At 42.5% G+C, this 26,780-nt stretch overlaps 1 protein-coding gene and 1 long non-coding RNA gene across 6 annotated transcripts in view; one reads left to right on the forward strand and one right to left on the reverse strand.

Annotated features, from left to right (window-relative positions):
• Nucleotides 1-26,780, forward strand: part of kcnma1a (potassium large conductance calcium-activated channel, subfamily M, alpha member 1a) — a 743,259-nt gene that overhangs the window by 581,936 nt on the left and 134,543 nt on the right. For all 5 annotated transcript variants that reach the window (XM_069885464.1, XM_069885465.1, XM_069885462.1 and 2 more), the window contains exon 18: nucleotides 5,595-5,671. In XM_069885464.1, the coding sequence (XP_069741565.1) occupies nucleotides 5,595-5,671 (77 nt within the window). The remainder of the gene's footprint in view (nucleotides 1-5,594; nucleotides 5,672-26,780) is intronic.
• LOC138736257 (uncharacterized) lies at nucleotides 8,821-26,739 on the reverse strand. Its single transcript, XR_011340185.1, has 3 exons — nucleotides 26,639-26,739; nucleotides 22,781-22,810; nucleotides 8,821-9,058 (listed from the first exon to the last, which is right to left on the reverse strand). It is a non-coding gene; the product is annotated as an uncharacterized lncRNA (long non-coding RNA).

Below are 26,780 nucleotides of genomic sequence, written 5' to 3' on the forward strand. Positions count from 1 at the left end.
TTTCCTCATATGAACATTGAGTTCTTCATCCAGTGAAGAGTTGTGTTCACCGAAGAACCAATGCAGCTGAACTTGTGAACTTCGAGCTGGTTCTCATTGGAAGCGATTCATAAATCTGGTGAAAGTCACTGGTTGAATTACTGTGGTTTTCTTTTTGTCCACATTGAGAGCAAATGCCTGCCAAGTGTGTGAAAGGTGTAGCGTGAGTTATGAGAGTCTACCTCTTGTATTGTATAAAGGGCGACATCGTCAGTGAATAGAAGTTCCCTTACAAGCACCTTACTGACATCCATCTTCACCTCAACTCCTGACAGGGGAATGAGCTTCCCACCTTTCCTTCAATGTCAACACGCTCCCCTTATGCAGTCTTTGAGCTCACATTTCTGGGAGGATTCCAGAAACTTTGAGGGCAAGAATGCAGCTCCAAGCTGTCTGAAATAGACTCAACAAGTTGAACAGTGACTGCCTTGTTGTAGTGGAGACAACATGTGGCTCCACAGGATCGGTAGGAATCCTGTCTTCTCCTGGACTGCAGACAGGCCAGCACTAACCTACTGTGGTCATTTTTGATCACTGTGTTTGTGAAGTTGGTGGGGACATCCAGTTCTGATTCTCTTGCTGCTCTGGTGACCTTTGTGAAAGCTATTCCTCTATAATTATCAGCAATACACTGCAGACATCCTTATTTGCAGAGTACTAAGATTTGCACCATATCCAGTATGTCTTGTGGTACCACTCATTCCAGCACTTAATTATCAGTGGTCCTTACATTTCTCTCCCGAATTGTAGGAGCTTCACAGGAATGCTATCCATTTTAGGAGCCTTTCCACCTGATTAGCCTCGTTCACCTCTTTATTGTTGGGCTCCAGAGCTAACACTAGTATATAATAAAAATAAAGATTAACGTCTGCAGACACAATGCAAGAGAATCTCAGCTGTTGGAAAGATAGCAAAGATAAAGATGCATAACCAACATTTTAGGCATGACCCTCATCAAGGTTTAAGAAAAATGTAGGGGATGGGGGTGGAGGAGCACTGTCCTCAAGACAGAGATAATGGGTGGATAAGGGAGGGAGGGCCTACCAGCAAACAGGGAGAGGAGGAACAACTCTGCAAATGGAGAGGGAAGGGGGGTAGAGAGCTGGAGAAAAGAAGGCAAATAGAGGGAGGATTAGGAGTAAGCTATCAGAAACTGGAGAAGTCCATGTCAATGCCATCCGGTTGGAGGGTGGCCAGGCAGAAAATTAGGGGATGCTCCTCCAATTTACAGGTGGTCTTGGTAGAACAGTACATAAGGCCTAGACAGATATGTCAGCATGGGAGTGAGGCAGGGAATTGAAGTGGCCACTGGGAGATTCCTGTCATTGATGGGGAAGAGCAAAGGTGCTCAGGGAAGTGATCTCCCAGTCTGGGCCCAGTCTCTCCGATGTACAGAAGGCTACATCAGGAGCACCGGATCAGTAGATAACACCTGAGGATACACAAATAAAATTCTGCTTTACTTGAAAGGACTGTTTTGGGCCCCGAATGGTGGTGAGGGAGGAGGTGTTGTCACACACTCCTGCTAGCCTACGCTCTGTTCTACCCTCTGTTCTCCCTCCCTTCCCTTTCCCTTTGGCTTCTAACCTCCAGCTCTCCACTTCATTCCCTCTCCATTTATAAGAGCCATTCCCCCTCGTTTGCTGATGTGCCCTCCCTCCCTTATCCACCTATTACCTCTTTTGCCTTTGGGACTGTGCTCCTCCCCCACCATTTTGTTTGGATGCCTGCCTACATTTCTTCATACTTTCATGAAAGGTTCACGTCCAAAATGCTGGTTATGCATCTTTATCTTTGTTTGACCAGCTGCGTTTCTCCAGCATTGTGTTTTTACCAACTCTCGTATGAATTGGCTGTTTGGAAGAGTAAGATGAAATTTTATTGAAGGCATCTCTCTTCCTCTCTCTCCTCTAACACTAACCATCCCCGCCAGAAAAAAAAATACATCAACTCCCCATCTCTTTCAAGCCCCTTACAAATTTCTATGCAAAAACAGATCACCTCTCAACTCTTTTATCCAGTAAACAATGTGAGCCAGAAATAAATGCAGAATATAAGAAAGAGGAGCAGATGTTGGCCATCCAGCCCATCAAGCCTGCTCTGTCATTCAATGAGATCACGATAGACTTATCTCCACCTACCTGTCTTTTCTCCATATCCTTTAATTCACCTACATTATAAAAATCTATCCAACCTTGTCTTAAGTATATTTACTGAGGTCGTCTCCATTGCTTCAATGGGTAGTGAATTCCACACATTCACCACCCACTGGGAAAAGCCGTTCCTCCTTATCTCTCTCCCAAATCTCCTAACATGGATATTGAGGCTCTGTCCCCTGGTTCTAGACTCCAATGGAAACAACTACCTACCTCTATTGTATCTATGCCTTTCTGTATGTTCCCCTCTCATTCTCTCTACATAGGCTTAACCCCGCCCCCCCCCCCCCCCCCAACCCCTCATCTCTGGAATCAACCTGGTGAACCTCTTATACACTCCCTCCAAAGCTGGTACATCTTTCGTTAGGAGACCAGATCTGCACGTAGTATCCCAGATGTGGTCTCACCACTACCTTGTAGAATTGCAGCAAAACCTTCCTGCTCCTAAATTCAAACACTCTAGCAATGAGGAAAGGAAGACTCAGCCTGACAAGCAGCTTCTGTGGAAAGAGAAATGAGTTCAACGTTTTGGGTTGAAAACCAGACCTCAGATTCAGCTCAGTTCTGCTCACCCGAAATGTTCAAAGGGTTCCAGCATTTCTGTGCTTGTTTCAGATTCCAGCTTCTGCTAATATTTTCTATTAGGGTGGGCAACCAAGCTACTTAATCTCTCCTTGTTCAACAAGCCAGCTTGCTCACACCTCACTCTGGAATACATGGACACAGTCTGGTCAATGATCACACCTCAATGGGGCCTGATGTGATATGTGGGGTTCAGATTGTGTGGGCCACTTGAGTCTTCAGGCCTTTACTGAACAGACTTTCAATTGACAGATTCCCTAAAAGAGCCCATACTCTTGGAAAATAGCCATTTGGAAATAAAACAATAGAAAGAGTTCATTGTGGTTTATGGAGAAGGTTACGTCAATTAAGCCTAATAAAAAGTTATTTCTGTACAAGGCCCAGTACTAACATAGAATGGGGAAATAAATCTTATTGCTTATCTCTGCTAACAATCATTCACATACAGTAACCATGTGTATTAATGAAATATTCCAGGGCACCTCGTAGCGTGTCAACCGACACAGCTTGGCATCGGACTGCAGACAGTTATAACTGTGGCTAAGAGCTGGGTCAAGGAGTAGTTGTTGAGAGATATCTCGATGGGGAGAGAGAGGTAGATGCATACACACATTCATGGAAATGGCATGTGCCAACCAGTGGAGTCTGGTTGTTGTCAGGTCTCCACTCTGACACTTCCGAAATTTTCACCTCTGACTGCTGCAAATCACAGGAAAGTTGGAACATTTGGAAAAAAGGCTTTTTGGCCCTCTGAGTTCTCGCCTGCTTTATGGCCATCCCCACTCGAAGCCCTCTCCCTGGAGTATAGGCCGTATCAAATACTTATCCAAACACCATTGAACACCACAGTTGAAGGCTCCTCCCCTACTCCCCACAGGTCATTCCAGGCCCAGCATCATGAGCTTTGGTCCCATTATACATCACCTTCATTCAATGCTTCTTGATCTTTCCATAAGGAGACTGAGACCCTCCTTGTCCTTCTGCTAACATGGTACTAAGGCCAGCCTTCAAGAGGCCACAAAAGGAGAGGGCTGTGAATCTTTGGCATTCTGTTTTCATTGAACTCTCAGTCAATGGAGATATTCAACACTGAGACTGGTAGATTTCTTTTGCTCTCTAAAGGAACAGAAAGATGTTGGGATCAAAAGGGATCCCTATTATTGCGCCAGTGACCCTGGTCTATAAGGAGTTTGTACGTTCTCCCTGGGTTTCCTCCGGATGCTCCGGTTTCCTCCTACCCTTCAAAGCATACAGAGTTTGAGGAGTAATTGGGCAGCATGGGCTTGTGGGCGAGAAGGGCATGTTACTGTGCTGTATCTCTCAATTTAAAAAGTCAACATTTATCATTTAAATATTGGAAAGTGGGCAAGGTAGATTATCTGCCACAATCTTATTGAATAGTTGGGTGAGTTTCAAACATCTATCTGAACTAGTCCTGTTCTTAATGCTCATGTGTGACTAATTTTGGACACTCCAAGTGCTTCCGTCTCCTGCCAATGCAAGGGTGGGGAGAGAGTCCCACTGGAAGATTAAGGTTTAATTAGGTTGTTAAGTGGACTAATTTAAAACCCTCAACTTTGCTTGTTATCATTGTTTTCAAATCCCACGATGACCTCACTACTCTCCATCTGTGGCTTATCCGTGCCCTCTGATTCATGCACTTGATCAGCCTCCATTTCGATGGTGATGACACTGGATGCCTTTGAATTTCCACTCTAAACCCCCCGCCTCCCTCTCCTCTTAAACAAGGCTCTTTAAAACCTCCCCCTTGGATGGAAATTTTCACCACATGGCAAAATAACTCCTTGGAGTAGCTCAGTGCCAAGTTTTGCTTGCAAAGCAATTTGGAAAGCTTTGTTATGTGAATGCTTTAAAATAAATGAGATTAACTCTGCACTGACTGTGAACTTCAGACACTGGGTTAAATGATTCTGTTATCACTTTGTTGCGTATCCTGAACACGAAGAAGCCAAAAAATAGACCCAAAAAGAGTTACATGCAAACAGACCAACACTTGTTATCATGGGATCTTCTCAGAAGGGTTTCCAGATCTCTCAAACATTGATAACCATGGAGAATGTAGATGCGAGTGAGTTATTTAACTTGGACATTGAGCACCGAGTTGCAGGAAATGAGAATTAACATGCCTCAGGCAGGACTGGAGATTAGAATGTTCTTTACCCCGCAGAGTGGATGTTGGAACAAAGTCTGAGCAAATGCAGTTCAGGCTGCGCTGATGAACCCCTTCAAAGGGAGCAGCTACATAGCTGAAGATTATAATGATATGTACCGACAGAGATGATCAATGACTTTAGGAAACACAATGGTTCCTGTGACACTGGCACCATGGAAACGTCGTTGGCAGAAGGCAGCTGGTGGGGATTGAATAATAGACCTTGTTAGGATAGATTGATATTCTGGAGTTTCAGTCAATTACCTTTGGGTGGGGGGTGGGGGGGGGGGGGGGTGGGGTCAGAGAGAAATTTCACACATCTTTCCCTCAAGAGATTAAGTGAGTCCACGATGGTACCAAGTGAGCAGGCTCTGGAAGAGAAGCAGTGTTAATGAGGTGAAAGACCATCCCTCTTTTAATGTGTTGTTGAATACTCCTTTAACTCATTTGGAACAAGCCACTTCCCCAAATGAGTATATGTAACCTTTGCTCTGAATCTTGAAGCTCAAATATTAGCTGAATTTACATGTGTTCTGTTAAAACTATTTGAGATATACTCTGCCTCTTGAAGATTATTGGAAAATATGCAATACAGTAAATATATTTATCCATTTGATGGTAATTTTACAATCTATTCCTTTTAGGGCCTTTTTCTACTGTAAGGCTTGTCATGATGACATCACAGATACAAAAAGGATAAAAAAATGTGGCTGTAAACGACGTAAGTAATGATTTCATCTTTGGTCACTGGCTTGTAATTAACTGGTTATAATTTGAGACCACTGTACGGTTTGAAGGTTTTGCCTTCGGTGTGCAGATAGTGGTGAAGGGCATATCGGTCATCAAATGCTTTGTTATTAGCTTGTCACTGACGACCAGAGATGGAGTACAGTTGTGCAGTTAAACCACCATTTACTCACCCCATAGACATTGAATATAAACAACACCCTATAAATGTCGGCTACCCAACAGCAACACACTCATTTTTTAACAGCTTCCAAGTGTACAGGTGCTCTTATTTTTATTGCAACTCGCCTATTAATTATTGCCCCCATTTGGCAGAGTTTGGTTCGATAGCCATAAAGCTTGATACGGAGCATAAACCTTTTATAAATGAATTGGATGGAGGTCAATGTTCATGGAAACTCGATTCTAATAATTTTTGAAAGTCAACTCTTTAAAAGCAAGGTGGTTTTAAGGCTAGGCTAAGCAGTAGAATTATAATTTTTTTAGCAATATGTAATATTGCGACATTGATTGAACATGGTTTGCACTGACCTTTTTTTAATTTGAAGGACAGAGCTTTCCACCTTAAGATCTCTCTTCATGCCACATGTTCTCTGCTGCCAATTCTGATTGGTCAGTCGGCTATTCCTCTGCTCTCCTAAAACTGGCCAATGAAACAAGAGTGTGGCATCGGGTGCCTCTCTTTGCCCCATTGTCCCACTTGCTCAGCCTCGAGGAATACTTTCATGCCAATGTTACAGGACCACGATGTAACAAGGCCACAAACTCTCTTAACCTACTCAAATAAGTTATGCAGGGGAAATTAAATGGAAAGCAACATTATTCAAGCTCCGTGAAAGGAAGTTTAATTACCTGAAAGGAAGGCAGGCTTAGATTAACATTATGCCATTAATATATAATGACAAATCTGAAAAAATTAATGAATGTTACAGATTGGGGAGCAAAAAATAATTAGCATTAATGTGATTAAAACCACATGCAAAAAATTAAAAATATACGTGGAGAATTACGGTGTGCCTAAAATGAGGAGTCCAAATTTCAATCTATTAATGATGTGATGTAGAACAGATGTATAAATAAAATGACATGATTAGTGAGGCTGAAGAAAGAGCTTGTCAGAGCTGAACTGCCGCTGTTTGAAAACTCAAGAAGTAATTCTCCAAGTCAGCTGGAAAACAAAGACAAATCCTTGCCAAATGCATTGTTTCTTCACAGTTATGTTGGTTGAACATGCAATATGAAGCACTTGAGAAACAGGACCAGAATTGAAAGGATTTTTTTTTTTGAAAAGGACACACATCTTAGTAGCTGCTGTCACATTTAAACAGGAATTCCAGCAGATTTATCATTACATTAGCATTAGTCATGTCACATTGTTAACATATACCTGACCTACTTAGCCATTTGTCCAAACCTTTTAGGCCCATTATTAATAATTTAAACAAAAAAAATTGCTGTTTCCACAGAGATCAAGAATAATTAAAGTGAGTAGCTTTACATTTTGTTTAAATAAAATGCTCGAAAGTATGGCAAAAATTCATCTTTAAACTATCATTACTTTTTCATTGTCGTCTGAATAATTCAAAGAATGTCCAGAATTTGCAAAGAAAATCTGTTTGGAGTAGGAGATGGAAGTGGAATGGCCCTTGCAGGGTTCTCTTTCCCGCGGGTGGGGAAATGGTTGGTGGGAAGAGTTGTGCAGGATGATTTGTTGGAGAAAATGTGCTCGAGTTTGGTATGTATTTGTTTTGAAGGATGAACATAAATGTCAAACATTCGCCCCTTCTGGTTATCTCACGGTTGTAGAAAATGTTATAGGGAAACAGAGAAACCACAGATGCATTTAAGCCTCTTTTCATGGGACTCAGGCAAATGAGAATCCATGTATGAAATGACTGCAAGTACCTTTTGATGATTGATGTATTTTTAATTTATTTTTTTCTTGCTGCCCTGGAACATGAAACTCTATAATTTAACTGCACACTGGTAGTGATATATTGTGAGTAAAAGCAGGTTTTCTGTTGCCCAGAGTGCGATACAACTTGTCTACCTTAATCAAGAGGTTTTTTCATGTTGCATGCATATGCGCACATCATCTTCAGCAATGCCCACAGATCACTTTGAATCTGTAGAAAATACAGCAGTCCAGAACCAAATAACAGCTTCAAGCCGGGAAGTGAGTGGGCAGCCAAGTTCAGAGCAGAGAGGGTGTTTTTAATGGCAGAATTTTAGCAGAATGATAGAGAAAGGAAACAGGACCTTTGTATTTCCCAAAGCCAAGTCTTCCACATTTTCTTTGCTTGAGGATCATGCCCATTCCTGGTGATGAGGAGCTGCTTGTCAGTCTCTCAAACAAGTAGACGATACCAGTGCCCCGGTGGGCAAAAGCAATTACCCCTATCCTTTGGAGCCTCGGGTTAGACTGCTGGTGCAAGAGTCTGCATTACTGGTTCGGAGCAAGAGGCTCAGGCACTTCTATTAGACAAAGGCACTAGCCACAACAAGGCACAGATGACAGCAACCCCAATGTCCCCAAGCTTAAGACTAAAGCAAGGCTCAAGGCTTCTTGATTTCAGCCATTAACTTTTCACCTTTCCCTGCCAACTTCACTTTTCTCCCACCCAAGTTACAAGACTTTTCCTTACAACTGAACAGGCCACTAGTATTAATTCCTAATCATAGGCCAACCTAGCAAGGAGAGAAAGAAAGAATATTAGAAATTTTAAAAAAACTTTGAAGACTATTTAAGGAAAGCTGAGTTAAGCCAGGAAGAATGTTCTGTTTGTGCTTTTCATTTTTCGACCCATTTGAAGAATTCTATTGGAATTTCATCTCATTTGTTACTGTCTTGGTAAACGAGATAAAACAGACCAATCTGCCAACTGAGATTTCAGGTGGAAAACCATTTTGATCTAGATTTCGCCCCATCAACTGCAGAAAGTGGAACAAGGAAATAAGTTCAAGGTTAGACCAGAGCAATAATTTGGATTTCTCTTACCTTTCTGAGAGCGCTGTGCATCTGCAGCTAATATTTCTGCTGTATTTTCACCCAACTATCTCCTCCACAATGGCCCACAAATTGAGAAGCTAGTGCAAAAGCAACGTTTTTATTCCTCACCAATCAAAATAATCCATACAAATCCAATTTTCCTTTGTTGTGACAACAGTCAGTGGGACCAAATCTAATTGAAATTAATTTACCATTGCTTCAGCCTGATTTAATCATTGGGGTGCATTGGAAGTAAAGCCAGGTGATCACCATGTGTGACCGAACGTGGGATTCTACCCCACCACTAGATGTCCTCAGAGGTCTTCTTCTTTCCCTTTCCTCGTTCCAACAACTTGTGGCATTTCACTCCACCTGAAAGGATGATCAAAACCCAAATCATCTTTTTATCCATCTAAAAACGGCAGTATAAACATGTTTTTGCAAGGAATCCATATAGCAGTTTTGTGTTGAGTTAGTAGATGCGTCCTTCATGTATCAAACTCCATGCATCTCATCAATAACTAACATTTTTCAACATGTCACTGTCTATGACTGTATGTTTTATTTCCATAACAAATGCAGTGTATTTATTACAGCATGGATTTTTTTGACAAATGAGCTAGACTCGTTAACTTTTTTGAATGCTTCGATCTGAATAATGTTTTTTTTGAATTTTTTTATTTGAATTTTTGTTCTTGATTGCCAAGGTTGAAGCCAGATTTACTTTTAAATCAGCATGCTATTATTTCGATACCTCTGCATGGTCTCAGAAATAATCTCCTCAAGTCTTCCTTCTTTTTCTAAAAAGAAAAGGCATACATACATCTTCGTTCCCAATTCCTTGTTGATTGGTAAAAATAAAACTGGACAACAAAGATTTTGCTTCTTGAACACTTTTGGGTATATTTTATGGATTTTGGGTGCTGATCACAAAAATCACCTTAACACTTTCCTTTCATATAAAATTTGTTTAGATATAACCTATTTTAACGATGTCCTGTCATATTATAAGTCTACTAGCATATTGCCCACAAAACAAGCTGTTTTGGTCAGTTCAAGCATGCCTGGGTATGCTTAGTCAAGACAGATGCAGACAGGCTATAAAAGCAGCTCACATGTACAGATGCTGTGCATTACATTAATATCGATTGAACGTATGTCAATGCCCATGTTCTTCAGGCAATAGCACAGTTAGTGTACTTAACGACAGCAGGAAGATTCAATAAATAGAAATGTTCGTCAATGTAGCAACAGCTGTGATACATTCTGTTACATTTGTGGTGAGTATTCCCTGAAGGCTCAAAGATGAAGCATGACTGCACATTAAGAAAACCTATGAGCTCTACTTTGGTTGTAAAATTGGTGACCAAGACAAACCCTGGGATCCTCATATTTGTTGTGCAGCATGTACAGTCAATCTGAGAGCTTGGCTCAGAGGTACATTATATGATTAAGCATGCTCAATTGAATCAAATTTAATGTTTCTCCAACTTCCTACGAGATGCAGCAAATCTGAAATTATCTTTGTGTTCAGCTTGAAGTTGTCTACCATAATCCCAAACTTCTTTTCAGGAAGCAAATCTTTTTGGCGGGGGGGGGGGGGAATTGTTGTCTGGTGCCATTCGGCTTAACTATTTGATTTCATTGGTCGGGATAAGATCAAAAAGCAGTTCATCTCCCTCAAGATGCCATTCCTTTTAATGGTTTGTCAGAGTTGATTACTGTCAGCCTGAAAGGATTGGCATCGTTCAAAGGAAGACAGGAGGCTGATATTACCCAGCATTGCCAGCTTTAATTAGGTTTGGATGCTATTTCCTTATTGAAACATCGGCGCAAACTGAGCAGGCTTATTGCTGCATGATATGACCATTCTTTTTTCAGCTAGATGATAACCCAGCACCAAAAAATAAATTGCTGAAAATGTTATGTTTTGCAACTAACTGCTATAAAGATTGTGGAGAAATGGGGAGGCTCCTGAAGATGCCTTTCATTCATCACCTTCCAGTGCCTTTTTAATCCTCAATCATGGTGTGACCCTTGCTTGGCCAGTATCTTGATATAAGTGGCCTTAGGCCAGTGCTTGACTCAGTCGAGAGCTTTCAGTGTGTCCTTCAGGTAACAGAATTTGTTCTTTTTACTTGAGGTGAGAAACTAAAATTATTTTCTATTTACAAGAATGTTAGGTTTATTATCAACGAATATCATGTTACATTATTCACATTTTAAATTTCATTGTTGCAAGTGATTCACTTGTCACACGAACCATTTCCGCACTGAATGTGCTTCTTCCAAAGAATTGGATCTGTGTTTTATGTGCGGACTAAATTTTAACATGCTCATAAATGGAGCAATGACAGTGACAAAATCACCCTCAAAACCACAAGCCCTGGCTAAAAAAAAAAGCCCAACAGAAAGCGGCAAAAAGAGCAGTCACTAAATATGCTGCGGCCTTTCCATTATTAGCGGCCTGGGCTGAATAGTTCAGGGTGAACCATTGAAATTCTCACCAACCTCCATGGTTGTGGTATTGTTGTAAAGTAACTGGTGTGAAAACTGGCTTGCAAATGCTTGAGATTGTTAATTGTCTGTTCGAAGTTACCAAATGAACTCTTTACAACTTTTTGAAAATGACAGTTTCATCACAATTTTTAATGCAAAATGAATGAAGCTCTTCCTGTTTGTCAAGCCTGCTTGTGTTACTAAGGCCAGTATTCGATCCCTTGTTGATTCCTTCCAACTGCCGGACTGAATAACCTTGCCATTAATCTGCTCCTCTTCCTCTCCTTCCATCGAAAACATGATTATAGCCAAGATGTCCATCTACAAGAGAATGAAACTCGCATGTTGTTTTGATTGTGGACGTTCTGAGCGTGACTGCACTTGCATGTCAGACAGTGTCCATAGTAACTTGGACACCCTTGAGAGAACCTTCCCACTTTCTTCTGTCTCTGTTAATGATTGCTCCACCAGTTTGCGTGCCTGTAAGTTCAACCCCATGCTGTTCCATGTCAGTCATGTGTGGAGTCGTCCCCTCTGTGTTGTATACTGTGGTAAAGTAAGTTGTACTCTAGCCGCCACTGTTGCTTTGTACATTGAGCTTCCCAGTGACTACGTTGGCTTTGCGTATGCTTTGCTAGTACGTGGGTCTACGCGTTAGCATGAGAGACCCACCGTGCAGCTTTGATGTTTAATGCTCTTGGTACAGTGTAGTATTGAAAATATTCCATGTATTTAAATGTCATTTGGATTATCTATGGCAAAGTGACTTCATTAAAGTTAAAGTAGCCAGAATAAGTGGGACAAAACTGGGTAATTTACCTCTATCCCTCTGTTTTGTTTGTTATTATCTCTCTTTCTGTCAAACTACCCCCATTTGCACTAACCTGAAGCAGAACCCAGAATCTCCTCACCCATCAGTGAGCCTACTCTGTAGCTAAGATTCCCACCTCTCCCAGCTGTTCCAGATTCCCTTGTCACAGCAGCAAATGGAGTCCAAACCCTGATTGAAGGTGGGGAATCGTACTTCAGAGAGATGTAATTCTCTGTCACTAAGGCTCTGGAATCAAGTGTCTGAAGATCAAAAACATCTGAAGGATGTTAGCTGGGAAAGAGATTTAAAGTCTCTTAAAACCAATAGTACAGACTGACTGGCGTGTGTGTAATTTAACAGATGTGAAGTAAACTTAAAACCCTCTGTAAATGTGGAACATCATGCCAGATATCTCATTGTTTTACCTAACCCTGGAACTTTAGCTCATATTAGACCACGCACTGCTGACCCCAGTGGAAAGGTTGAATCAGAATACTTGACCCCACGCTGTCACTAAATAATAAGAATTCGTAACTCTCTCATCTTATTTCACAACATAATACTCCATTTACACCAAGAGGTCACATTCAGTCTGAATGAAGTTGTTGTGAATCAAGTCAAATCTCTTCATAATCAGACTCATTTCTGTCTGGAGTTAGTTTGCTATCAGAAATTACCAGCCGGATGCACTATGGCACAAGGCTTTACTCAACTTGAGGAAGGTGCCAGAGATGGTAATCTAACTGCTCACAAACGAATAACTCAAATCACATTGCTCTGTGTCCAACTTTAAATTGTTGTTGGGAGATGGCGATGTTTTTTTCCCCAAACAAAACTCCACTGAACATTCAGATTGCAGCTGTAGTCTACACAAACCAAGCACTGATGTTTAATAGTCTTTTACCTGCACATTTTGTACAGCTGGAAGAAATAAAACAAGGGCTCCTTTCACGAGTTGCCCAAACTGAAGTCATCCCGAGTCACACAGAGATCTTTGGCTTCACCTCAGCTAAAGCACTGGCATCCAGAGACCTATTCCGTTCTTTACAAAAGATGGATTGGCTTTTTTGACTGGAAGTTCGTAGTTGGTTCATGGTGGCACCGTCCAACCGATGAGGGAGGAAGACATGGTCTTATCAAGGAAATGGGTTTTTATATATTGGTGAGCATTTGAGAGATGGGGAGAGGGGTGGTGTCAAGGGGGGAATTCCAGTGAATGATGGATGAAGTAATGGAAAAAGAGCGTGTGTGTGGGACAGAGAGAAGGAGAAGGGGGGGGAGGGGAAGCAAGAGAGAGAGCTGTGTTGGGGAGATGGAAAGAGAGATAGGAAAGGGGGAGATAGAGAACAAAAGAAATAAGGGTAAGGTGAGCAAAGAGAGAGTGAGAAAGAAAGAAATTGAACCATAAAGATCTAAGATCATGCCAAAGATGTGCAGGTTAGTAGGTTAATTGGTAACTATGAATTGCTTCAAGTGTAGGAAGTTGGTACAGGTGAGCATGTAAAAATGAATAGGTTACTGGGAATAACAGGGGGTGGTGCGATTGATGGGCTTGGTCTGGGAGTGGCCATCGATTCGATGGGCCGAATGACGTCCTACTTTATGGGAAATATGAAGACAAACTGTGGCCAAATGTGAACGAGGCCTTCAGCGAGTGAGGGGATGCCAGCCCCAAACTATTTTTTTTTCTCTCTGGACAAGTATCAGTCTCAACCTGACAAGTCAGCAGTACCCAAGTCGGTGAAGTCAGATTGTTCCGTTCCAATCCTTCCAAGCTTGAACTCCAGACCTCCAGCTGGTTGGCACAAACATTCCAAAAATCACTGTACAGCAATGCTCCACAGATTACTTATTTGGAATGGGCTGCCAGCTGGAGTGGTGAACGCAGGCTGAAATGTTACATTTAATGGCAGGTATGTAGATGGGAGGGGCATGGACGGATATGGGTGGGGTGCAGGTCAGTGGGACCAGGCAGAATAGTAGTTTGGCACAGACTAGAAGGGCCAAAGAGCCTGTACTTGTGCTGTAATGTCCTACGGTTCCATATGATGGTCTAAAATAGAAAATGATGGAGCTACTCAGCAGGTCAGGCGGCATCTACAGAAAAGAAAGGTGTGATCTTATGTGGAGGACATTTCATCATAACTATTTCTTTTTTATGCAAGTTTAGAGTTATCCTTGCAGGTTGAAGAAAGTTTCTGTCTCCACAGATGCCCCTGATTGGTGAGGATCTTCAAAATTTTGTACATACAGTAAAAACTCACGGTATTCGGCACCGATGGGGATTGGTAGATGCCGAATAAGTGAATTTGCCGGTTGCTTGAGACTGTGTGTAGCCTGGATTGAAGACTTACTGCTGTTTGGGGGAGAGGGATTTTAAACTTTTCAAATTTTTGAACCTTTTTTTGCCGGATGCCTGAATTCCATATAAGGGGGATTTTACCGGGTTTCCCATCTCCAGCAACCGGGCTTTGTCACGGCACCGTCCATTTAAGTTGCAGCTGCGCAGTCTCCACTTAGTCACTGATGCACCTGAAAAGCTTCCTGCTTCCCCCGAGAATGATTCTGGTTCCCGGGTCTGATGAAATGACTTGTGCATCCTGCCAGCCCAGTAGGAACAATGGGCACACAGGCACAATGCAAATCAGTGTCGCTCAAGGCCTGAGCCAGTTTGTGAAAGAAGGTGGGGGGGGGGGGGGTGGGTGGGAGTGAAATAAAGGACAGTGCAGGGTGAGGATCAGATTTTCGCTAAATTAGTTTGAGCAGATGTGAAATGTTGACTATTTGACAATTAGAAATGGCAGCACTGGGGGTTGGACTCAAAGGCAGGTCAAACATACAGATCACATTTCCTTACTTACGTTCTTCAGCTGAATTGAGAATCAGCTTGAATTAGTGTCAGTGCAGCTATGATATTTCTTGCCCTTTGTCTATTACTGTGGTTCTCGATTGCTTCCCCAGATGCTCATTAAAGGTCATTATATCATTACTTGGCTTGGTTTCAGTCGGACCCCAGTATTGTTCGCACTCTCTGAGCCTTGGTCAGGCAATTCTCATTCATTGCCATACTATTTTCAATTAAATCGCAGCACTAGTGTCCCACTGATTGGCCAGCATAGTTATTACTTGGTGGGGTGTGGGGGGGGGTGGGTGGGGGGAGGGAAGTCTCTGGCTTTACAGAGCATGCCAACTGTGCTTCAGGGAGAAGGTAGAGGATGCGCTGAGTGAGACCTGGGACTCTCAACGCTTCAGCCCCTGCATAGATCAGCACCTTTCCCTGCTGCAGAGGGAACCAGCAAACCAAGCAACCAAATTCTGTTCAGGGTTCCCATCGGGTGCATCAGACATGAGAGGCGATCCTCAATTTAATCAACCATTTTAATAACCCGAGAGTTTTATTTTGCATTGAAAACTCAGCAGACAAACCCCTCCTTAAAGCAAAGCTGTATTTTGGGTAACGATACATGGTGTCGAGAGGGACCCCACACTTCTATTTAAAGCAAAGAGTCTAATGCATCTTTCGAGGGAACTTTCCTGTGGTTACTCTACAGTCCTGATCCCTCGTATGGGCTGTTATGCAAACGGGATTGTTGACAGTCCCGAGAGGATGCTGCGAGTTGATGTTGACACAAACAGAGAGAGTGCAGGAGGCAGTTGGTGTGGGCAAAAGGAAAGTCCACCCAGAATTCAACAAATGGAAGTCAAAGCCAAATTGTTCAACCATTGCGTACAATTCTTTCCACAAGCGATTAAGTACATCAGGGTCTGCTCCCCAGCACTGTTGGGGATGACTGCTACCTGGTGTGGGAGGTTCTTTACCTGGGTCATAATGCATCTATACATCTTTGCAAATCTAACTGAGCTTTGAGGAAAATTGTCCAGATGTTTATTTTGTCCTTTGCCATTCAATTTGCTATGGCTTTTCACAAACATTTGCTGCAGTCCACAGGGCAGGGAAGATGGGTGTCGGAGTTCCATCACCCAAGAGATGGCTTTAGTTATGTGCTCATTTTGAATCACGGTGTCTAAATATGTGGACATAGAGTAGGCAGGCATACTGTTTTATCATTACGTGTAACATTTCTCGAAGCATTGTAGAGCTCTGATGTTCCATCAGCATTAGTTAAGGAGCAGATACCTTCACTTCATTCTGAGCTCATCTTCCAGATAGATTCTCGTGGATGTGAATCCTTTAGAGACTGTTCACCTGTCTCTCACTCCCAATGAACTGATCACCACAATCCCCCCGATCTCACTCCCAATGAACTGAGCTCCACAATCCCCCACTCACTCCCAATGAACCCAGCATCACAATTCCTCTCATTATCTAAACCAACCATTCTTACTGGGGGCCCTACAAACCCCCTGAGGGCCGCAGCGCCTTTCAGTAAAAAGCCTTGTTTGCTTTTCACCTCACATAACAAATATTTTTTATGATGCAGTTGGTAGGAGAGATATACTGTTCAGAAGAAACCAAAACTTCACCTTGAGCAGAGCCCTAAGGGCGCCAGAACCAAAGAAAAGGTTGAGACTGGCTGGCCAAGAGTTGGATGGGCACACAACTATCATTTGCATTGAGCAATGGGATTCCAGATCTTAAGAACAATTCTGTTTCGCAGAAAAAAATATTAACATCATGTTGTAAAATTTCTAGCTCACTGCTTGTTAACCTGAGAAGTCTGGATGAAATTTGACTAAAAGTAAAACACAGCTTATTAAGAGAATGCAAAACCACAGAGTGGATCAGCGGTTGATGTCATCAACTCCTGAGTTGCAATAACAATTCCTTATGCCATTCACACATTACCAGAGGGGATGGATAATCATAGTGGATCATGGAGAGGGAGTTTATATCTGAGTTAAAGTAAAGTTAATGAAAACCAAATTGGAGAAAAATGGGTGCCTCGGAATGGAGACTGCTTTATGATCTTCCAGTAATACATTACTATTGTTACAAGATCAAACCAGCAACCCCAAAGAAGGCATATCACACAGGGGTAAAGATGAACAAATACTTTATTAACAAAAATTCACCTTCAAACTTTAATTCAAAATCCCCCCTTTTATAACAATGCCCACTGGTTATTATGCAAATTTCTATAACAGTGTAAAACTAATAAATTCCCCAGCCTAAAAAAAACATATGTAATTAAAGTCTAAGTTAGATTTCCAACCAGCCCACAGAAAAACTTAGACACAAAACACAAAACACACACAAGACTCACAAAACTTCGATCATAAACAAAATTCAGTTTGATTGGTAAACTGAAGCCAAAAGATCTTTGAGATAGAGGGAGAACACAAAATTCAAAGTTGTCTTGTGTTGCTTGCAGAGAGAGGAACCACTGGCCTGGTCCGGATCCTTCTGGCTGCCTTCAGAAGGTTCATCCCTTTTAAAATGCCCAACATTCTAAACTATCTTCCAGACAATGACTCATGTTTTGGGCCTTCTTCCATTCCACAACACCACCCAGTGGTGGTTTGCCTTCCAAGTCCAGAAATTTCGAGATTATCTTCTGTACATGCCCAGTCCGTCTCCCACTCTCTCAGCAGTCCACCTTCACCTTGGCTCTCTAAGGCAAACTGTCACTTTCCAACACAAAACCACACAACACATTGGCCAATACCCAACACAGAACTCTGTAACACTCTTCTGCATTTGTTTTATTCCAAATACAAAACTGATGCTTTGTTCTTGCTACTTATGAACCCAGACAGAAATGCCATAACTATTTTCACTATTCTGTCTGACTTACAGTAACAGGAACCAAAAGTGCCATACCTAACCTCATGCCACTCTTCATGAGACAAGGTAGTGCAACATTTGCCTTGCTAATCAGATTCCAATTTCAGATATATTGTCAGAGTACGTACATGACATCACATACGACCCTGAGATTCTTTTGCCTCCGGGCGAGGCAGAATTACCATTTATTTGTAGTGCAAAAAATCTGTACTCAACCTATACATGCCAACAAATAAAGAAATGTAAACAAACTGGGCAATGCAGAGAGAAAAAAATCAATATAGTGCACAAGTAAGAGTCCTAAAATGAGTCCCTGATTGTTGTTGATGAGTCTGATGGTGGAGGGGTAGCAGCTGTTCCTGAACCATCTTCCTGATGGAAGTAGCGAGAACAGAGCGTGTGCTGGGTGGTGTGGGTTCTTGATGATTGCTGCTGCCCTACGATGGCAGCGTTCCCTGTAGATGTTCTTGATGGTGGGGAGGGTTTTGCCTTTGATGTCCTGGGATGTGTCCACTACCTTTGGCAGGGCTTTATGCTCTGGGGTATTGGTGTCCTCGTACCAGACCTTGATGTAGCCAGTCAGCACACTTTTCAGCACTCATCTGTAGAAATTTGCCAGGGTTTCTGGTGTCATACCAAACCTCTGCAAACTCCTGAGGAAGTAGAGGTGCTGACATACTTTCTTCACGATGCCATTAATGTGTTGGGTCCAGTAAAGATCCTCCAAGATAGTGACTCCCAACAACTTAAATTTGGTCAAGCTCTTTACCCTGCTATTTTAATAGCTTGAAAAAAGTTATTTGATTAAACTTTAAATGATGCTGAATGTCAAAGAAATTTAAAATCTCTGATCAGAGTGAAAAATTTGACAGCTGGCAAACCTCTCCCCCTGTCTGTGTTGGTTATCAAAGGTGTTTTGGGAATAAGGTTCAGTTGCTGTATGGACCTAATTGATGGACACCTTTATGGGGAAGGTCAGTGAGATCAATGGGGGTGCAGGCAAACTGTAGATGCCAATCTCAGGGAGCAATCCAGTTCCAGAATAATCCACCCCCAGGTTTCTTCCACTGTCCTTCATGAGAGACGGCCTGTTGTGAGCATGTCTGAAATTTCTAGCTTTAACTTTTGTGACGAAGTTGTTTTAATGTTATCATTTCCCACAGTTGGTGAACTAATGCCCAAGTAGACCCACCCACAATGGGACCAAGGGTGAGGTGGCGTAAGTATACTAGAAGGATATGAATAATGAAAAGGGTAACCATATGAGGAACAATTGTCTGCTATTGAACTGTACCCTTTGGAGTACAGAAGGTTGAGGGTGGCATGGAGTAGATGTGGCAAGGATGTTAGGGGATTCTCGGACAAGACATCATAACTTCAGGATAAATGGATGTCAATTTAAAACAAAGATGCAGAAAAATGTCTTTAGTCAGAGGGTCGTGAGCCAGGGTTGTTGCCATAGGCGGCTGTGGAAGCGAGGTCGTTGGGTGCACGTAAGGTGGAGATTGACTAGTATTTGATTAGTCAGGGCATCAAGAGTTATGGGGAAAAACCCTGGGAGTTGGGTTGTGGGAGGATGGACCAGCTCATGATTAGAAGGCAGAGCAGACTTGAAAGGACGATGGGCCTAGATCTTGCAATCTTTCTGCATAAACACCCTCCACCCACAGAAAAACGAAACATTCATACCAGCAGCCTGAGTTGAACTTGATCTTTGAACCAGAGGTGAAAGGGCAGCACATTAATCAATCACTCGACAGAGGGCAGAGTTTTCACTGCAATTGTTTAATTGTTCTGACATTTGAATGATGTGTTTCAGAACAGAACTTCAGCTTTAGCAGCCCAGCGCTAACAAATTGTGCTCTCCAGGGAAAAGGGATTAATTTGGTAGCAGATTTAAATCATAATTGACTCATGTTCCATTATTTTGTAAGAGATTGGAAATGAAGGGGAGGGTATTGGCAAATGGGTGAGCATGGGTTTACTTGCATGGTAGTGTTCTCATCTTTCAGCGCTGCAGCAGTTTCTGTTAAAATGATTGATACAAATATGTTTGCATAAGTGCAAACTAAAGATGTATTCATCAACACAATTATACAATTGAACGCTGAATAAGTTAAACTGTGGAAATGTTATTGGCCCATGGAGACCAACTCATTATTTTGTCAAGCATGTGAGACATTTGGCAGGTGGCAAAATAAATGGTATTGGAAGAGCAAAAACATAACCAAGATCTTAGTGAACAGCAGTAGTGATAGTTTTTCTGTGGAAACTTCATCTCTTCCTGGTCATCACTGAGTCTTTTTGTACCTGATGGGAATGGATCTAGAATATCGAAAATACACCAGTGCATCTGGCGCAAGTTAATCAGTTTTCATCACTGTCTGCCAACAATGAAGGTTCATGGTGAGATCTCGGCTAATATGAACCACTTTGCAGGTCTCGAGAGCCATGCCTTAGCTAAAAGGAGATGTGGATAATGGAACTCACAACTGCTTTCATTCCACCAGTTCAGATCAAATCCTATCTATTGTCATGTAATAAAACAGAAATGTCATATTACATAAAATCGCCTCTAGTCTGCCTTAAGATCTCAAGATGAAGGAACAGAAGTAGGCCATTTAGCCCACTGAATCTGCTCTGCAACTGCATCCTGAGCTAAACTGTTCCCAAGTTCTGGCCTTTTCCTTATATCCCTTGATACCCTGTCTAATTAGATCTCCTCCTCCCAATGATCGAGCCTCCACAGGAGTATATGGCAACAAATTCCACAAAGCCAAGACCCTCTGGCTAAAGAAATTTCTCCTCATCCCTGTTTTAAATGGGTACATTCTAATTCTAAGTGTGCCCTCTTGTCCTGGATTCACTCGCCAGGGGAAACATCTTATTCACATCTACATAAGGCAGATAAAGATTCGCCGTTAGCATTGCCTGACAGTCAGACATGGAGAACAAGAGAGATTTGCCTACAGCCAAAGAAGACTCCATTTCAGTTCAAACCATCAGCAAGCTGAGCTCCAGATCCACACCTCCAAAACGACCTTGAGTCTTTAGCTAATGAAGGAAAAAGATGCAAAAGTTCAAGATCTCACTCCGGACACTGGTCCCACTGGCAGGCAGTGATTCCTGAGACTCTGACACCTGCTCCCCTGGAGGACTCACGTGATTTCAGCTGAGCTTCACATCTTACTTTTGTGTGGGTTTGATGAATGAGATGGACACCATTATTTTACTTTAGATCAATATTATCATAAGGTTTTTTGATTAAGCTATTTCTGTTCAACTCTGGTAGCCATATTTAGTTGGACAAGGATTTTCTTATCAAGAGTTTTGCCGGGTTCAACTCTGGTAGCCATATTTAGTTGGACAAGGATTTTCTTATCAAGAGTTTTGCCGGGTGGGGTGTGCAACCTGAAAGCTTCTTCAGCAAGATATTGGGTGAGTGGTGATTCATACTGAACTTCAACACTTGTCACTGGGGGGCTTCCTTAACTATTCTAACTAACCCCTCCAGTGCTCCATTTGGTGATGTAAAGGGAGAATGATGCACTATCAAGAATAATCCCATCAAATGGGATCACAATGAAGGGCCGAACTTCAAACTGAACTCTCAGACAATGTCAGCATGCTCAATAATTCGGTCATCATTGAACAAGGGTACCACTTGATGAAGTTGTAGATATAGGCCAGAAATGTGCGCTAATGCTACTGGCCTCCAAGACCTCTGTAGAGAGCACATCCAGACCCTGGTGAGAAGAAGAAAGTCAACTTGTAAGCATTCATCGATGGTCATTCAAAGTGGATTGACGTGAAATGCACTCGAACTAAACAAACTACAGGTGAGCAGAGATCTCCAAATGTATCTCTCTGTTTACTTGAGAAACTTGTTCCTGGCAATTTTCTGCCATTTCAATAACTCTCTGCAAACTTTTACTAAATGAATTAGATTCATTGCATTGATTGTGGAACAGTTTCAGTTCAACTGTGTGCTGGTCAAATTCCATCAATCCTTTCAATGCCCGTTCATATACCCTCTTTGCCATGGAGTCTCTCCGGATCTTGTCTTTGATTTCAGATGCACTTACTAGAACATGTTCATCAATGTATGGATCCCATTTTCTCATCTAACATTAGAGTTCTCTTGAAATAGCAATCAAAGTATCCATCCATGTTGTGCTTTAGGCGAGAGGAGAACTTGGGGACATGGACTCCAAGATTCAGGGTAGTAGATTTAGAATGGAGATGGGGAGGATTTGCTTTTCCCAGAGACTCATGTCAAGTTTATTGTCATATGATTGCACAAGTGCAACCAACAAAGCACCATTCTCTGGTCCTCAGTGCAAAACATGCAGATGCACAAGCAGACATAACACATACATACAGACAAACAATGCAAATGCAGGACAAGAAGTCATGTATACAAACAAATAAATATTGTTTCATGTATATAAGAGTCTCGGATGGTGACTGTGAGCAGTTCATTTGGACGTCACCATGCTCACTGCCCATGGGAAGAAGATGTTCCTCAGTGGTTCCTCAGAGCAGTGAATCTATGGAGTTCTCTGCCCGTCGAAGCAGTTGAGGCTACCTCAGTCAGCATATCTAAGAGAAGATTTTTGGATAGTAGGGGAATGAAGGGATATGGGGAAAAGGCAGGTAGCTGGAGATGAGCCTATCAGCAGATCAGCCATGATCTTATTGAATAGCGGAGCAGGTTTGACCAGCCAGATGATCTGTTCCTGTGTTCTTAACTTCTTCACAATGATAGACCACATATATTTACATTCATGATGTCATTGCAGGAGGTGTGCTTCAAACATTGAGCTATGAGTTTTTATCAACTTGTTGATTGAATTATAAGAGAGGATGGGGTTTAATATACACAAGACCATAGTCCTCTCTCAACCTGTCTCCACTGTTCAATGCTATCTTCCAGAAATATAAACCGAGAACAATACCCTGTAAAATGTGGTCACTTCCCTTATCTCGGGAACTTCCTTGTCTGAAGACAGATATTGATGATGAAATTCTCTCTCACCTTCAGAGCACCAACACAGCCTTGGGCCATCTAAGGAAAAGAGAGTTTGAAGATTAAAACCTGAAAACCAGCACAAAGGTTGTGGTCTATCAGCCCATAGTGGTCCCTGCCCTTCTAATGCAATGACCTGTTATGTTTACCTCAAAGCAGAAGAATCAGAATCAGAATTTATTGCCATGAACATGTCACAAAATTTGTTGTTTTGTGACAGCATCACGTACAAACATCTCTATAAATTGCCTTGTATTATTAATAAAAATAGTTCAAAGTAAAGAAAATGACAAAGAAAGGCAGTGTCTATGATTCATTGTTCATTCAGGAATCTGGTGGCAGAGGGGAAGAACCTGTCCTTGTATCACTGAGTGTTTGTCTTCGGGCTCCTGTACCTTTTACCCCGATGGTAGTAGAGTGGAGAGGGCGTGGCCTGGGTGGTGGGGATCCTTGTGGATAGAGGCTGCTTTCTTAAGACACCCCATCTTGCAAATGTCCCCGATGGAGTGAAGTCTGATGCCCATGTCGCAGATTGAGTTAACAACCGTCGAGTTTATTCTTGTCCTGAGCGTTGGCACCTCCATACCAGACAGTGATTCAACCAGTCAGAATGCTCTCCACGGTACACCTGTAAAAGTTTTTGCGAGTCTTCAGTGACCTAGCAAATCTCCTCAAACACCTCACAAAGCACCAAGTGGAGCCACCAATAACTCTCTTTGCAAAATCATCAAAGTCCATTTAAGGATGTGAACTGACTTTGTCCTTTCAAGCCAATGCCCCCAGCATTGTGGTCCTAATTAAACAGGACTCAATTGGGCAGGCCTTCTTTTTTGCCTGCCTGGCACCAAACTCCTGAAATAGACACTTCATACCAAACTCTCCTTAGGAAGAGGAGAGATGAAAAGATCTACCATTCTTCAACTATTCCAGGGAATTCTTGGCCCATGGCCACTCAAATGAGGGAAGATGCATTCAGGATAGCACCGAGATGCATTGGGAGAGCATGGAACCCACCCTAAATGGCAGAAGGGCAGCACCATCTCCCAAGCTCTGCCAAGCCCCTCTTGCTCCGCATGGAGAAGAGTCTGCAGTCCCACATTTACCTCTTCTGTCACTTCAGAATCAATAGATCTAGAATGAAAGCAAATCACACTTGATCATGGTGGATTGTTGAACCTGGTAGCTGTTATTGCTTGTGGCTTATGCTCTGTCTGTAAACAATTGTTCAAATATCTCTATCCCTCTCAACATTCCTTTCCACCCTGCTGTGCAGAGTTGATCTTTGCAACAGTGCTAGAAGTAAAAGTCACATGCTTTTCTTGCCCACTGTCCACAATTTGCCACACCACCTTACGTGCACCATGAGTGGACCCATTACATGCATGAAATGTTGCAGTGAACAAGGAGACCTTCATATGTATATCTCTTCATGCATTTATTGCACCTGCTTGTTCCACTTCCCTTTCACATCCTTTTACAAGAAATGATGGAATAGGCGTGCCATGAAAGACATCGCAAGAAAAAACATCAGTCCTTCTAAATTATTAGGCTTCTGCTTGTAGGTCATGGCCTCGATATTTCCTTACACTGTTTGTTATGGGCTTTTGTCATCATTTCATAAAAGAAACATATGCTTTCCTCCTGCTTAACACTGCTCACGGAATCTCTGGCACACTTTCTCCAAAAACAGATTTTCTCCTCTGTGCCCATGGCAATCAACAGATCATCTTGGTTACACAATCATTGACCAAGACATTGCAAGGTTTGATTCGTCATGCTCTGAGGAATCTTGGGAGAAGACCTGTTCAATCAGATATGTTAGCATGTGCATGAGAGCCCTTCATGTATGTGTTGGTCAGATTATGTTCACTGTTTCTGTCAATATTCACAGGTCCATGGGCATGAGGGAAACCCAATTTTGTTAATAGCTCTGATCCTGCCAACTCCAACTGTGGTTTGTGCATATTGGCTGACTCAGGCCTGATTGAGTGGGCTTCTCGTGTGGCCCACTCACTGCATTCACGTGTACACTGTTTGCTGGCCTCCGCCCACTCACTGCATTCACGTGTACACTGTTTCCTGGCCTCCTCTACTTAATGCTTGTGAGCATTTGGAGCTGGCCTAGGCTTCTAATAGATTCCTGTTGTGTCCACACAGAGATGAAAGTGGCATCAGTTCATTCATGTGAATGGGGATTGTGGAGCTCCAGGGAAAGTTACATTTTATAAAATTAGCCCGTATATACAATATTGTTGACAATTATTTAATGTGTATTGATTTTTTTTTTCAAATGTATGTTTTTAACTGTTTCTCTATGTCAAAGACAATCAGATGTATTGTCAGCTGGTAAAGACTGGTCTGGGATTTCTCCTCCAACCGAAGTGTCCAGAGGAATTCCCTGCACTGGACTCTTTCAGAGCCCAGTGTAAGAAATAGGAGCAGGGGCAAGCCATCTGGCCCATCAAGCTGACTAAGTCCAGTGGAGTGGAGAACTTTGAATGTGTGGGTGGATGTGGCCATCCACTGAAGACAGTGGAGCCAAGGCACTCTGAACTGCTTGTCAGAATCAGAAACAGAATTTTACTCATGAAAACGTCGTGAAATTTGGTGGTTTGCAGCAGCATCGGTATACGTTCATTTTATACCATCTGACTACATCGCAGTAAGGAAAATAAATTAATCATCATAAGATTAACCGTGCCCGAGAAGTAAGGCCGTGTCTTTGGTTCATTGATTATTCAGCAAACTGGTGGCAGCGGGGATGAAGCTGTCCTTGTGCTGCTGAGAGCTTGTCTTCAGTCTCCTGGACCTTTTCCCTGATGGTAGCAGAGTAAAGAAGGCATGGCCTGGGTGGTGGGGGTCTTTGAAGATAGAGGCTGCTTTTTTTAAGACACCGCCTCATGTAGATGTCCTCGATGGAGTTAAATCTGGTGTCTGTGATGTCGCAGGCCGAGTTAACAACCCTCTGGAGATTATTCTTGTCCTGAGACTTGGCGCCTCCATACCAGGTAGTGATGCAACATGCCAGAATGCTCTCCACGGTACACCTGTAGGAGTTTACAAGCATCTCCGGTGCCAAAGCAAATCTCCTCAGATGCCTCACAAAGTATAGTCGCTGGAGAGCCTTCTCTGTGGTTGCATCAGCATGATGGCTCCTCGGAGATGTTAACACTCAGGAAGTTCTTGACCCTTTCCACTACTGAGCCGTTGATGAGGACTGGGTTGTGTACTCTGACATTCTCCTGAAGTCTACAATCGTCTCCTTCGTTACACCACTAATGATGAGCGCAAGGTTGTTGTCGTTACACCATTCAACAAGCTGATCTATCTCCTTTCCGTACGCTTCCTCGTTGCATTTTGTGATACCGCCGACAACTGAGGTGTCGTTGGCAAACTTGTAGATGGCATTGGAATTGTGCCTGGCCACACAGTCATGGGTGATTAACGAGTAGAGCAGTGGGCTAAGCACGCATCCTTGAGGTGCACCTGTGTTGTCCTGCCTGACATCAGCACTTTAAGGGCATAGAATATATCAACACGCCTGTCTGTATCCACCAAACCTACTCTTAACAATGTGCAAACATTTTTTGAATATTATTTTTGATTTTCCAAGACTCACACAAATCCAAAACAACAAAACAACCTTCTCAACAAATGATATATTACATTGAGTCCATTTTTTCCCCCATGCCCACCCCTCTCCCTTCCCTCCCATGCCCTAATACCACGTGGAAACATTATGAAGCAGGATATTACTGTCAAAATAGTATTTCAAAGGATCCTGTGTAGGCTAACAGGAAGAGAGGTGGGGAATTTCTATTGCTAGAGGCAGTTATTAGCATGGTTTGCTACCACAGTGTTTCTTACCAGGGTCACTGCAACTGAAGCAGTGAGTGGTTCGTTGTGATGTGGACAGGCTGGAAATGATGCTGTCTCCATCTTCTGCTGTAAATTCAGTGGAGGGTTTATAGATGGTGACATGGAAATTATGTTTGCGTTTTCATTTCCT

Source organism: Narcine bancroftii, chromosome 6 (assembly GCF_036971445.1).
Source record: "Narcine bancroftii isolate sNarBan1 chromosome 6, sNarBan1.hap1, whole genome shotgun sequence".
Lineage (NCBI taxonomy): Eukaryota > Metazoa > Chordata > Chondrichthyes > Torpediniformes > Narcinidae > Narcine > Narcine bancroftii.